Genomic DNA, 14,599 nt, shown 5'->3' with positions numbered 1-14,599 from the left:
CAAATTTGGCTTGCAGCAATAAGCTATTACTGTACGCTTAGGCAAGAAATCTTTGTGCTAGCAAGGAACCGTATTTACAAAAATCTCTAAAGAAAAATGAAATCCCCATTAAGCAATCTATCTCAAGAGGACATAGCAGATTGCTTTTTATCAGCATTTTACTGGTGGGGGGGAGAGAACAACTATATTTTTTTCTATGTTTGTATTATTCACTGTTCTATGATCTAACAAGGTGTGATAAATATTGATCCACATATTGAAATAATAAACATGACATATTAGAGTAGTAAATAAGACATACGTCAAAACGTATCTTCCATATTCTAGAAGTTTCATTGCAATGGCTTTTCACAAGCAGGTGATCTTGTTTACATATATTGATCTTGTTTAAAGACCTAAGATATCATATGACCAGTACAGCAGCCTAGATATGATCAACATTGCTCCTGCAAAGTGTTATGTGAAAGTGGTTCAGACGTTGATCTGCACAAGCCACTTGCAAAGTCAAAATAGAAACACAGTTGGGTCTGAAGAGATGTACAGATAGAAGAAGGCATTAATATTTTAAAATCCTATGCTTCATCTGCATCCCTGCTTGTCTCGCAAGTGAGCTTTGCTTGGACGCTTCTCTTTTGAGTTGCAGCAGTATAAAGAATGGTCTTCACCACTGCAACTAAAGAAGAGTTGGTTTATATACCCCACTTTTCTCTACCTTTAAGGAGTCTCAAAGCAGCTTACAATTGCCTTCCCTTCCCCACAACAGACACCTTGTAAGGTAGGTGAAGCTCAGAGAGTTCTTAAAGAACGGTGACTAGCCCAAGGTCACCTAGCAGGCTGCATGTGGAGAAATGAGGAATCAAATCCAGCTCTCCAGATTAGAATCCCCTGTGCTTAACCATTAGTGTTCCCAACTCCGGGTTGGGAATTACCTGAAGATTTTGGGGGTGGAGTCTGAGGGTTTGGAGAGGGGAGGGACTTGAATGCTATAGAGTCCAATTGCCAAAGCAGTCATTGTCTCCAGGGGAACTGATCTCTATCATCTGGAGATCAGTTGTAATAGCTGGAGATCTCCAGCCACCACCTGTAGGTTGGCAACCCTATTAACCACTATGCCACACTCTGTGTTAGGGAAATACAGCAGATGGTTTCCTTTCCCCTCCCCACAATTCAATAAAGGGCTGCTGAGATCTGCCAAGAACTGCTGGACAATGATTCCTTCTGGGCTACCTTCACAATTGGAAGACACAAGCTGCTCCGTTAGAACAGGTATGTTGTTACTGTCTCTCAGCAGCATCATGTGTGGCTCCCTGGCGGTGGGGCTGAAATTTTGTACTCCCTCTCAGCAACCCCCTCATAAGCCCCATGGTTATAATTCTGTTTAAGTATGCAAAAAAAAAAAAAAAAAAACCAGGTAACTGCTAGTTACTATAGCTGAGAGGATGTAGTGGTAAGGGGTTCTTCGGTTGCGTCCTTGTATCAATGCGGGATCTTTAAGCTCAACCTCCTGACAATTAAAACTCCTGCTTCTCCTCAGTAAATTTTGATAGAAGAAGAAGAGTTGGTTTTTATATGGCAACTTTCTCTACCACTTAAGGCAGAATCAAACTGGCTTACAATCACCTTCCCACCCCCTCCCCACAACAGACACCCTGTGAGGTAGGTGAGGCTGAGAGAGCTCTATCAGAGCTGTGACTAGCCCAAGGTCACCCAGCTGGCTTCGTGTGTAGGAGCAGGGAAACAAATCCAGTTCACCAGATTAGCCTCTGCCGCTCATGTGGAGGAGTGGGGAATCAAACCCAGTTCTCCAGATTAGAGTCCACCGCTCCAAACCATCACTCTTAACCACTACACCATGCTGGCTCTCAGAAAGGAAGAGAGGGAGGACAGCCAGCGGTGGGCCCTGAGCAAATGAGGCGCCAGGGGGGCGCAGCCCGCAGCCGATCCTCAGGGAAGGAAGGGGGGAAGGAAGGAAAACAGAGAAATGGAGGGGGAGAAAAGGACGGAAGGAGACAGACAAAGAAAGAGACGAGGGAGAGAGGGGGAAAAGAAGAAAGAGTGACAGAAAAAGAGAGAAAAGCCTTCCCCCCCACACACACACACCCGCACACGCCGGCCCCACGCAACCGGGCCCCAGGCTCCCTGCCTCCCCCAACACACACACACACGGCAGCACACGCAGCCCCGCGCGACCGGGCCCCAGCCTCCACACCCCGAGTCCACAAAAGGCCCTCCAAGCCCGATCAGCTCCTGCACGCATTTTCCACTGCCGGGAGCCACCGGCCTCCCCTCCCACCCCCGCCGCTTGACAGGCGGCGAGAGGGGCTTACAGTGTGCCGCGGCGTTCCTGCATGCTGCAACTGTAGGGGGCAGCGTTGGGGGAAGCGTCCTTCCCCTCCCCCTCCTCTCGCCGACCAACAGTCTACGAGAGGAGGTCCAAAGGGCGCTGCGGCCCCAGGAACACCCTTGGGGAGGGCCGCGCTGTGCTGCGCCTCCGCGGCTGGGCCCTGGAGCTCCTGAGGGCCGCTGAAAATGTCCTCGGGGGCCGCATACGGCCCCCGGGCCAGACGTTCCCCATCTCTGCCCTATACGGTCTGGGACCTTTGTATCTGCAGGACCACCTCCTCCGATATACCCCCCAGAGAACTTTATACTCTTCAGCAAACAACTTGCTGGTGGTCCCTGGCCCCAGGACTATCTGGCTGTCCTCAACCAGGGCAAGGGCCTTTTTGGCTGTGGCCCCAGCTTGGTGGAACTCTCTGTCTAATGTGACCCAGGCCCTGCAGGACTTTGCCCAGTTCTGCAGGGCCTGCAAGATGGAGATGCTCTGCCAGGCATATAGTTGAGGCAGCAACAGTTTGCAGATCAGCTGGCCTCCCCCCTCCTCCAGGGATGACCTGAAACAAGTTTTAGAACAAGAACAAGTTTTCATCACCCATGTTAAATCTGATTCATTAATATTTCTACCATTTGTAATTCAAATCAACGTTCTATATTATTAAAAGTTTTTGGCCACAAACTTACTCTTGTAAACTTACTCTTGACTAACTGCAAACAGACTAACACGGCTACCCACTGTGAATTACTCTTGTTGTATTTTGCTGTATACAGCTAGTAACAGAGTATGCACAAGTGCTTCAGGAACATTACCAATTCTGAAGGGGGATAGATCACTGTCTTGATTCTCCTCTACATGATCTGTGTGTACAGATGTTTCTTGTTGGGTAAAGGCATTCTAGTTATGACAGAATGCTAGTTTAAATCATTATATTTGCTGATGGGCTCTTCTTTTTTAGAGGTTTTTAAGCAGAGGCTAGATGGCCATCTGTCAGCAATGCTGATTCTGTGAACTTAGGCAGATCATGAGAGGGAGGGCAGGAAGGGTTGCATCAGTGTTTGACTCTCGTGGCCCTCTCTTACATCCCCAGGGAAATGCCAATTGCCACTTTGGGGTCAGGAAGGGTTTTTCTTCCAGGCCAGATTGGCCAAGAATCCTGGAGGGATTTTGTTTTGTTTTTTGGCCATCTTCTAGGCATGGAGTAGGGGTCACTGGGGGTGTGGAGGGGCAGGTAGTTGTGAATTTCCTGCATTGTGCAAGGGGTTGCACTAGATGACCCTGTTGGTCCTTTCCAGCTCTATGACTGTATGATTCTATTCTATGATTCTATGATGCTTCTTCAAGTTTGTGCAAACATAGCAATGAAGAACGTTTTGCTTAAAGCAAGTGGGTGGCTCCATTTCATAGATACATAGCTTTCGAGTGCCCCCTAGTGATTACTGCATAAATTTTCAAGGAATTGTAAATTGCCTTCTAAGTTTTCAAGCTGGGCAACTCCTTGCTGTAAAAATGTACATGCTAAGAAAACCTACAATCACTCCCATCTTGCAGATGTGATTTATGAGTGTTGTTGAAAGACAGCTATGATCACCCCAAAATGGAAACATTAAAGATTTATTTCAAAAAGTTCTCCCACAAATTAAAATTTGTTAGCATAACCCCTCTCATTAAAGAGGAAGACACAATACATGACAAGAGGTATAGTGCTTAGAGCAGGGGTCTCCAACCTTATTGAGTTTATGGGAAGATGGGTAGTGGCGGTGGAAGATAAAAATTGGTTGGCTGGTGGATGCGAAGGAGAGAGGTAAGTAGGAAAAAGACAGAGTGTGGGGGCTTTCAGGAAGACAAAGAAAAAGTAGTGGGGAAGGAAAAAGTGAGACGCACCCCTCAAGTCCTTGTGAGTTTTCTGCTTGTGTTACAAAGACGCTGTAAAAAGAAATGCAACATTCTATTGCACATTCTCCAGCAGAAAAACTTTTTTGCCCATCAAGGCACAAACTAAGTTTTTCTCATGTTCAACATTTTGTGCTGGTTCTGAGGCGGAGGGGAAAGTGCTGCGCTTGGGCTCTCCTTGTGGAAATATCCATAGCCTTGGAATAACTCCATAGACTAGAATAGCTTAGTATACATCTGGTATCAACAATCCTAAATCATTCATGCTTATACCATAAAAGGTACTGCGAAGTCATGAGGCAATCCATCCTTTTTATTTTTCTATCGTGTCCTTTGTAGATTGAAACCATCACTTTGATGGTTTCAATGTCTGCCTTTACACTGTCTTATGAAACTGTACCCAGTCCCTGCAAAACATAAAAACAAGTTGTTGTTTTCTAAATGTGGGGCTCCTGCGACATTAGCCCAGAGTCCCAGGTTGTGGCTGGGTCAGCCCACTACCCTGGAGGGTCACTTCACCTGTTTCCTCCTCCTGGTTGTACTCAGACCACTCACAGCCTGAGGTGAGACAACCCCTTCCTCTTTTGGCCTGCTTCAGGGCCCTTCTTAAGTCCCTCCCTCCAGGGAAAGCCATGCCCACCTGGAGGGCCAATCCCCATCTTCCCTGCGAGAGGGCTAGGGCATCACCCAGGTTGGACAGAACCCTCCCTCCTTGTTCTGCCCTGATTGGTTGTGGCTAGGGTTGCCAACCTCCAGGTACTAGCTGGAGATATCCTGCTATTACAACTGATCTCCAGCCGATAGAGATCAGTACACCTGGAGAAAATGGCCGCTTTGGCAATTGGACTCTATGGCATTGAAGCCCCTCTGCTCCTCAAACCCTGCCCTCCTCAGGCTCTGCCCCAAAAACCTCCCGCCAGTGGCGAAGAGGGACCTGGCAACCCTAGTTGTGACCCATATCTGGCTCTTCCTCTGAGCTGTGCTGCCTTCACCCTCTCCCTTTTGGCCATGCCTGAGCTCCCAGATCAAGGCATCTCCCCTGCCACCCAGATGTGCTTGCGCTAGTCAGCCTGTTGGGGCTGGGGATAGTGCCTGGCCAGCTCAGCCCAGGTAGGCTACTCCTTTGGCTGTGGTGGTGACCCTGGTGGTGATGTAGCCACCTGCTCGTGTTCCTATCCTCTCTGGGCCTGTGGCAGCAGCCTCAGTGGCAGCAATTTGCTCAGTAGGGTTTCCTCCCAGCAAAGTGTTCGTAGGAAAGTAGCCTCATTCTAGGGTTATTGTTTTTCTAAATTCCTTCTGACACGCTAAGCTACTTGAAAGAGGAGGTGGATTCCTGGATTTGTAATGCCACAACGTGCAAGACTCAGTGGCCGATAACACATGATTGTTTTATCTTCCGTTTCTCCCACGAATGTCGCGATTCTCTGTTGTCATAATGCATGACTTTCTCCTGCCTGCGGGGCCAACTCACTTCCGTTTCGCTACTTCTCTGTGTTTTCCCATCCCAGCTGTATCCTGATTTTACTTTCAGTTTCACAGTAAATGCAAGTGTTTGCCAGTGCATGCTTCGTGGGATGATCCCCCTGAGTCCCAACACACACCCTTTTGTCTTTCCCCCTCCCAGTTCCTCTCCAGTCAACCCATGAAACATTTCCGCCTTAGCTGCCATTGTCCACTGTTCCTCATCGGCTTCCTCATTCTCCCTTTTTTGGGGTGTGTGTGTCAGAATACTGTCATACCAATGAGCCGCTGAATTAGAAAGACAACCCTCCCAGTGCTCTATACTTGCCCCTGCCGTTCCCTCATGCTAGAGCACCTAATAGTTTCACAAAACTCACCCAATATTCCCTCCCACATGTTCTGTGCACCTATTATGTGACACCACTATGTTCAAATTTCACAAATTGCAAACGTGTGCCTGTGTGGATCTGTGGTATTGTGAGCAAACGAGGAGATGATGGGTGGCAAGCTGCAGGGACGTGAGATGTATTATTTGCGCTGTGTTGGATGTTGCTTTTCCTTGATGGGCGCCATTTCCTCTGCCTTTGCAAACAATCTAGGGGGTGGATTCTACTCGGCGGGGGGGAATACGCAAACTTTTTTTTGCTGATGCGAAAGTATACCGGCATACTGGTAAGGCAATTTTTAAAAAAAGGATGAAAAATAGCAACCAGGAAATCCCCCGGTGTTTGGGTCAGCCTCAGCCAATCACAAAGTGGTGACAAAAATGACAGGAACACACCTGACCACTCCCCAAGTATCCACCCTGACCAGTTGCGGGGATGCTGTGGGAGGGCGGTTGCCATGTGTTCAATTTTTGGAACTTGGGATTAAAAAAGAGTGAGACAAGTGAAGAACAATCCAAGGACATTCTAGCCATGCGTTATGTCTTAGTGACTGCGGTTGCAAGTCCTGGAACTTTTCCCTGAGAAAAAAAACTGACTGATTACACTGGCACTTACTTCCGAGTAAACATGCATGGGGTCAAATCGCTCAAGCTCTTTAAAGACCCTTTCCCACTGTTTGTGTCCATATGTTGAAAGCAAATACAGATCTATTGGCTGGGGTCAGATTTTCTTGCATACAAATCAATGCCGACTTTTAAAATGTGGGTCTTGTGTTCCTTAGCTGCTTTTAAAATGGGGGTCTTTTTTTCCTTAGCTGAGCTGTGGCTCCCTGGGGGCTCAGGGTGCGTGAGGCAGGGAAGGCAAGCAGGGGCGGCAGCTGGTGAGGTGATTAACAGGCACCACTTCCAGCACCTCCTGCTTGACCTGAGTCTCCGCCACCACCTCCTCCTTCTCCCTTCAGAGTCCACCATGGTGCAGCTGAATGTGAACATGGAGTTCCTGTGCTCTCTTAGTTCCCCTTTCTATGCGCCCAGGAAAGACAGATCTGCATTGTTGTGGCCCCAATCTGCAGATTTAGGTATCCGCAGATGGGGGCCTCACATTGCTATTAGATATGTAGAGCGATATTAACTCCTAGTGAGGACAGCAAGAGTACTACCCAGATTCAGAGGAGCTAGGATCAAACTCCAAACACTGGAATGCAGAAATGAGATCCAAGACAGTCGAGGGATGGGCAGCTGTTGTGAGATATGCTGAACAAAACTTCCAGACAAAAAATAATTTCCTAGTGTATTTCCCAACACAATTCAGTTCCAACGAAGTGAGGAAAGGCAAGAGGTTAAAGTAACTTAAATTTCTTACTGGGCTCAGAGAAGATGGAATATATTACTTCAACCACTTTCTTACTAGTTCTTTGTACCAGCTTGTACTGGCTTGCTTTCACCCCTGCGCAAGGCCCTTCTCACCTTGAGCATACATTGACTATTCGATAAGAGCTGTACTCTGTGTTGCAACTCTGGGAAAACATTTGGTCCCCTGTGTGTGCATCTGCACATCTATCTTTGTGTGAGCATATCAGGCTCAACAGGATTATCTTGCGGGCGGAGGGACTCCTTGTAGAGATGGGAGATGAGACGAGTGGTGCGGTCTCTCAAGGCCTTGGCAGTAAGTTTACCACAACTCTTACAGGTTGCAGCAACATGGCCTTCCCCCAGACAAAGGAGGCATTCCTTGTGAGGATCGGTCTTCGCTACCTTCGCTCCGCAAGAGGAACATTTCTTGAAAGGAGGAACCTTCTTGGACTCCATTGCTAGAGGCGAAGCTAGACACGTTCTCTCTCCGTGGTGGCAGAAAGAGCAAACAAATGTGTACATGGAATCGGAGAAGTAGATCTCTCCCCTGCCCTCACAGCTACATAACCCGATTCCTTTAGTATGGTCCTGGTGAAGTTCTTTTTTTTTTTTTTAAAGTCAGTTTTATGTCATTTGACCAGCCTTTAGCAACTGATCCCTGCCATCACCAAAGCACTTAAACGTCACTTGCCCTGGACCAAAGACAGTTAATGTGTGTGTGTGTGTTTATACAAGCCTTTATACACAAAACTACAGCTGATATTTCATGAAATTTGTTTTTAGGCAGGACTTTATTATATATATATTTTTTAAAAAGAAAACAAAAGCATAAAATCAAATGTTTCCATTATTTTATTTTATTGAATTCCTAACAGGACACTGAAAGCCTAGCTAACCCCACCAGCAGCTGTCTGGATTAGCCATCTTTATTGGGCACATGCCTTCTGACGGTGATGAATATTCATGACAAAGCTAGTCTGGTTTCCAATGGAGACAGTAAACACACAGGGAAAAACCAATGCTCTGGGTGTTTTGTTTCAGCTGCACAAGCAGAACAAAAGCCATCGTGGTCCTCTGGGGGGGGGGGATCTCCCTGTAGTACTACTGATAACACCAGGCTCTTTTAACACATTCAGCCAGCATTCTGGGGACTCTTGAAGCAATGTGGGAGTTATAAAATATGGAGCAGAGGCATGTATTTCTGGAACATATATTTAAAGCTTACAACAGACAGCCGAGAATCCAGACCTATTGATGGTCTTTGCTTTTTAAAAGAAATATATAATGATGCTGAATCTTGGCTCCATGCAGTGTACATGCCGTTTTAACAAAAGCACTAGGCTAACAACATGCAAGAGTGACCCAAAACAGTACAGGAAAATCCTCAAGCAGAGTTGCCAGAGACATTGCCTGTTGGACGTCGGGCTCTCTGTACAGTTTCTACTGGCTTCGCTCATTAAATAAAGTATCTACAAAAAATGCTAGAAGAAAGAATTGTGAATGTTGAGGATATGCCCAAGCTTTCTAGTGATAATCCAATATCATGTAGCACAAGAGGCTCAGGGAGCAGAGCAAACGGGCTCCTGAGAGCTACATCAGCAGGGTACCGGTTGCCAATGACCAGCCATGTTGGGGATTCTTCCTCGTCCAGATCTCCTTCACTCAGCACTCAGAAGGGACGATCCACATCAGCCACATCAAGCTTGGGGAAACAATTCAGCAAGCACCAAGGAGAACAGCAAAAAGCCTTGAAAAATGATCAGGTTCAACAGGACAAGATCTGGAGAGAGTTTGTGGATGCTGAAAGAAGGGCGACCAAATACTGGTAAGTAACTCTAAGATCCATTTTGCAGTCTCCTCTTGGCACCAATCCAGCAGTTCTTCTACGCTGGAGTGTACATGGGCTGATTTGGGTGATCCTGTGTTCTAAAGAGTGGTTATACATATAGTGTGCTGATGTTATCTGTTTTCAGTCACTCCACTGTTTTCATCCAGCGTCCATTTCGATACAGCATTCCATAAATGAATGGAGTTCAATGTTGAACTCTTCTTTCTGAACAATATTTCTTGCAGATTGCTTAGGATTATCAATCAAAGTTACATACTACTATTGATTCTACTCCTCAGAGTGGCATAAATGGAGATCACCCATCCAGGCAGCTTAGAGACTAGATCTGCTTAGTGGCTAGATCTGCTTAGCTTGAGCAGTAGAACTGCATTATGTGTCTAGTTCAAGATCTGAGCTGAACTACTGTCAACATGGCATTAAAAGCTTAAGTAAATTAGACATAACTTTCTAGCATTCTTTTTGTTATTTATTGGCCATATTGATAGTGTCCCACATGAAGTTCAGTGAAATTATGTTTTTGCACGAAAGCGTCCCTCCGCTGAAGGGAATAGGAAGGAATTGGTTGTGGGGAGACGAATATGTACTCATTGGAAGAAAATGACTTACATTCCTGCAGTAAAGCTTCTGACATGGTGATGTGCATAGGTCTGTGAGACCACAGGCAGCGTGTTCAAGAGACCCTTGATTGAAGTTAGTCTTAATATTATATATATTCTGTGGTTCTTAACGCCACTTTTAAAAAATAAAAACACATTTTGCTTTCATTCTAAAGGCATAAGAACTGGAATTTCCTAAAGGACTATGATCCAATGGTAAGTGTAAAAACAACCTAACAATTATATAGTTTAGCAGCCACCCTCCTTTTGTTTATTAGCAATGACTGCAGCAGAGTCACATTTTAGCTCAAAGTCGATGCAGTAAAGGATGTTTCTTCTATCAGGAATGAAGATATGAAACACCAAATTGCTGCTTTGAATTTTTTTTGGAGTACTTGAATTTTAATTACTGTAGTCTAAGTAGTTGGGCACTTTCAGAACTATATTAGTGCATATGACATATTTTGGCTGTTTTCCAGCTGTAATTATTATTAAAAAGGTTTGAGTAACTTAAATTAAGTTCTAGTTATTAAATATATAAATCCCTGACCTGGATGGCCCAGGCTAGCCTGATCTTGTCAGATCTCAGAAGCTAAGCAGGGTCAGCCCTGGTTAGTATTTGGATGGGAGACCACCAAGGAATACCAGGGTTGCTGTGCAGAGGAACGCACTGGCAGACCACCTCTGTTGGTCTCTTGCCATGAAAACCCCGAAAAGGGGTCGCCATAAGTCAGCTGCAACTTGACAGCACTTTACACACACACAAGATTGTGAAGTAGATGGGAATTATATGAACCTCCAAAAAAGTCCTATTTTATCAGTTTAATATGGACTGCTTACTGTTCCTTTGTTTTTTGATCAAAAAAATTATAGATTTCTTCACTGTTGAAAAGTAAGGGAATTGGTTGCTCCTATAATATCAATAAAAAGATCATAGGGACTAAAGAGTAAGAAATTGTTCTAGGCAGTTGTTACCTATTCAAGGGGATGGTTTTCTAATAATAATATGTAACATTGACGTTTAAGATGTCATTACAACAGAAGAATATTATTAATTATTTTGGTATTGAAAAGGTGGGGTATAAAGGGTTCAGAGTCCAGCCCAGAAGATATTAGACTTTTCCCCTAGTAGAATGAGCACAAGATATAAAAAATGAAAAAAGACATCCCTCCAGAGAAAAATATACTTACTTTAGAAGAAATTCAGAAATTGTTCCAAACTGAGTATAATAAATTTGACTAACATTACCAGTAAGCCAGAAGAGGTCAAAAATAAATTAAATAAAATTTATGGTCTATTTATTTGATTTATAGGCCACCCTTTCCCGGCCAAGGCCAAGCTCAGAGTGGCTAACACCATTCTAAAAACAATTTCAAAGTTTGGAAAAACATTTTAATGTTGGAGGGGATTCTTATACTTTTAAATTTTGCATGGTTTTTATATTTTTTAATTTTTATTTCTTATGCTAAGATTGCAATTACCTTTTAGTTTTAGCAACAAATAAACTGGTGTGATTATTCCACCCCAAATTATTAATTTCCATGTAACAATCCAAGTTACCTGTTACTGGGGGCTAACAACATTGCTACCACCTGCTTGTGAACTTCCCAGAAGCCTCTAGCTGGCCTCTGTTGAAAACAGAATGCTGGACCTTTAGGTTGAGCCTCATAGACAGTCATTATAGTCTTACACTTATTCTTGGAAGATTATTTCTTATCCCAATTTTAAATACTATAGCATCAATTAATTGCAATATTTCTAAGGAAGACATTTTAAGAGATCCAGACATAAATAATTTGTCATTTCTTTTACTCAGGGCAAGAAAAAAGAACACGAGCATTTTCCCGCGTATGCATCGGTATTTTCAGACAGAATCCCCAACACTAGTGGCCATATTATCGGCAGCAGAATGAATACTGATCTTGGCAAAACTCTGGTAAAAATGGATTACTTCTTCAACTATGGAAGAAGAAAAAATAAACTTGGACAGGAACTCCAGCCTTCATAGAATAACAAAGAAAGCCCTACTTTAATACATCGAGGAGCAGGGTTCCTGATTTTTTCCCCAGATGCCATACTTTTAAAGGTGGACGGTTCAAATTCTACCTAAATAATACATGTAGAGATTTAAAGTTGACACCAAAGCATACTAATGTAATCTTGTGGCATAAATAGGGTTGCCAACCTCCAGGTGGTCGCTGGAGATCTCCTGGCGACAGAGATCAGTTCCCCTGGAGAAAATGACTGCTTTGGCAATTGGACTCTATGGCATTGAAGTCCCTCCCCTCTTCAAATGCCACTCTCCTCAGGCTCCACCCCCAAAATCTCCAGGTATTTCCAAAACCGGAGCTGGCAACCCTAGGCATAAATATGGTTGTTGTGTCTGATACCAACTTTTTATGTTTCACCATTTGAGAAGCTGGGGAGCTGCATCACATTCTGAGGACTCTCAAAGGTTGTGTTAGACAGCCAGGCCCACCTCTACTGACTCCACAGCATTTCACTGGTTACATTTGTCTCACAAAAATTCAGAATGTATTTAATCATAACAAACAAGGCCTGCCTTGAAAAAGCAGGAAGTTATATGGAAGAAAATTTCTCAAAAATAAATAATTTTATTCAAGGCCTGAAAGATTATGGTTCACTCCATATCTGACCTTGTGCGCCACATAAGCCACTGCAGGAAACAGATTCTAGCAAGAAGACTAGCTGATGACCTTCGGGCCGATTTAGCTGCCCTATGTTAACTGAGCAACCTGCAATGATTCAGTAGGAGATTGCTTAGGGACCTGGAATCCTGGACAAAGCCACTCTCGTCCAAATGAAAAGAGTTTTCAGAGAAATATACAAGATTATCTCACGATTCAAAGACGAGAAACTCTCAGTGCTCCCCCCATTCTCATAGAGTCCAATGAGAGCAAATGAGGGCAAGGAGGTTGGTTTGAGCTTACAGCTTGCTTTATTGGCCAAGAAGTCATAACTGGGTGAGCCAGGATCCAGACAAACAGCTCTGTGATCCTGTCACCCCGAAGCAGGGCAAATGCAAGAGGTTTTATAGACATTTGACATTCCAATACAACAATGATACATTTTCTTAACATCTGATGTTAGCTTGTCAACTCAACATCATTAGTTTCTTCAGCGCGTGCGTGAGCCTTGCTACATTAACGAATGGAGCCTATCTTATTGAGCAGCTCAGAGTGTTCCCTTGCAGGGTGAACCGAAAGTATAAAAAAGGAGGAATAGGTGGGAGGGAGGCTGTTGGAGAGTTCCCTTATGCGAGAGGAAAGTTTCCAGCCTTTGGAATGTGTGTGCGTGTACGTGCTTGGTGCTAAAGGAAAGGGAGGGGGCACTGGGAAGCAGCTTCTGCCAGCCTACAGCTTTTGCATGCATGCTTGCCTGTATGTCATACCTGTGATGCAGGTATGATTACTTGGCACAACACTAGGAAGATGGGTAATCATAAATCATCTATAACTTTCAGCTCCCTGTTGCCAAGAAGTGATGGTATTTACCTTAATAGAGATACTTTTAGGGTTTAGGTTTCATGGTAATTGACATAAGCCCTGTACATAAATTCATTCCAGCTAGGGTTGAGTCCATAGAAATGGGTTGGGACTGCATTTACTGCCTTTGTCCCCAAATTTCTCGTAGGCTGCTTCCATGCAGAGGATTTGTTCTGCCTTGGCTCTTAAACTGGAACAGGGTTTTTGGAGCATCTACAGGCAGTAATTAATCCTCAATTTGTTCTCATTGTTCCTTTTGTCTGTGGTAGTCCCTTGGTTCCCCCACCCCCCCTTTCCCAAACATGCTTTGTTCCAACCTTTCTGGATGGATTTCTCTGCCCACATCAGAAACCATTTCCCCTATGTTTCCCCTTGTATCCACCGTTCCCACAACCACCAGAGGCGTTAAAAAAATCAGTAGCAGGTTTATCACTATAGTGTCACACCACTGTTGCAATATTTCTACCACTGTTTTTTTTTTTAAAGAGAGCAAAAAGCACAGGTGCATTTGAAGCAGATATGAGGAAACGATGGGGATCAGAAGCAGCATACTCCAGATGCCTTTGGTACAGAAGGCTATGTGCATTCACCCAGATGGCTTTTGTCATTGTTTTGTTTTGAGGGACTTTGCATTCTGTTGTTTTATCATTGTAAATACGGTAAGTCAGTTCAATTAATGGTTGAAAACAGGGCTGCAGATTTTAAAACAAATAAATACAAAATATGAAGGAAGATCAGTTGTGTGTGTTTGTGTGACATATCTAATCTGTTTTTCAAACAGCAAAGTAGTAGACCGTCATCCACCATCATCCAATTGGGGCTCTTTCCAACAGTAACTAAACATGCGGTTAATCCAGCCTTTTAAAAAAAATAAGATAAACTTTGAGCAATGCAAGTGACATTGCCTCTCTCCATATGCACACATGTTCAGAGCTTTCAATCAACAGAGTGCTCTTATGCGCATCCTTCAAGACTACATCTGCAGAAACTCACATTAAATCAATCGGAGCAGGAGAGCTCCAAAGTTTTAAAAACCTACCTGCATGTTTCTACTCTTACAGCAACTGACAATAAAAATTCCTTACCTTCTTCCTAGATGCTAGGTGGAAGGCAAGTCCTAGTAACCACAGGGTCTGACAACAGGGGTTCTCAGATCATAACCCAACAACACAAAGGCAAAGTCAGAAGGCAGTCCAAGATCTCAGTCCAGCCAGCATGGT

At 44.3% G+C, this 14,599-nt stretch overlaps 1 protein-coding gene across 1 annotated transcript; it reads left to right on the top strand.

Annotated features, from left to right (window-relative positions):
* Positions 1-8,905: 8,905 nt before the first annotated feature.
* C10H2orf50 (chromosome 10 C2orf50 homolog) lies at positions 8,906-11,883 on the top strand. The gene is made up of 3 exons (XM_056856156.1): positions 8,906-9,252; positions 10,049-10,088; positions 11,690-11,883. The coding sequence occupies exons 1-3, from the start codon at positions 8,906-8,908 to the stop codon at positions 11,879-11,881; spliced, it is 579 nt and encodes a 192-aa protein (XP_056712134.1). The 3' UTR covers positions 11,882-11,883.
* Positions 11,884-14,599: the final 2,716 nt, after the last annotated feature.

This window comes from Euleptes europaea, chromosome 10 (genome assembly GCF_029931775.1).
Source record: "Euleptes europaea isolate rEulEur1 chromosome 10, rEulEur1.hap1, whole genome shotgun sequence".
In the NCBI taxonomy this organism is placed as follows: domain Eukaryota; kingdom Metazoa; phylum Chordata; class Lepidosauria; order Squamata; family Sphaerodactylidae; genus Euleptes; species Euleptes europaea.
The sequence above is the reverse complement of the archived record's forward strand: the minus strand, read 5'-3'. Positions and strand labels throughout refer to the sequence as shown.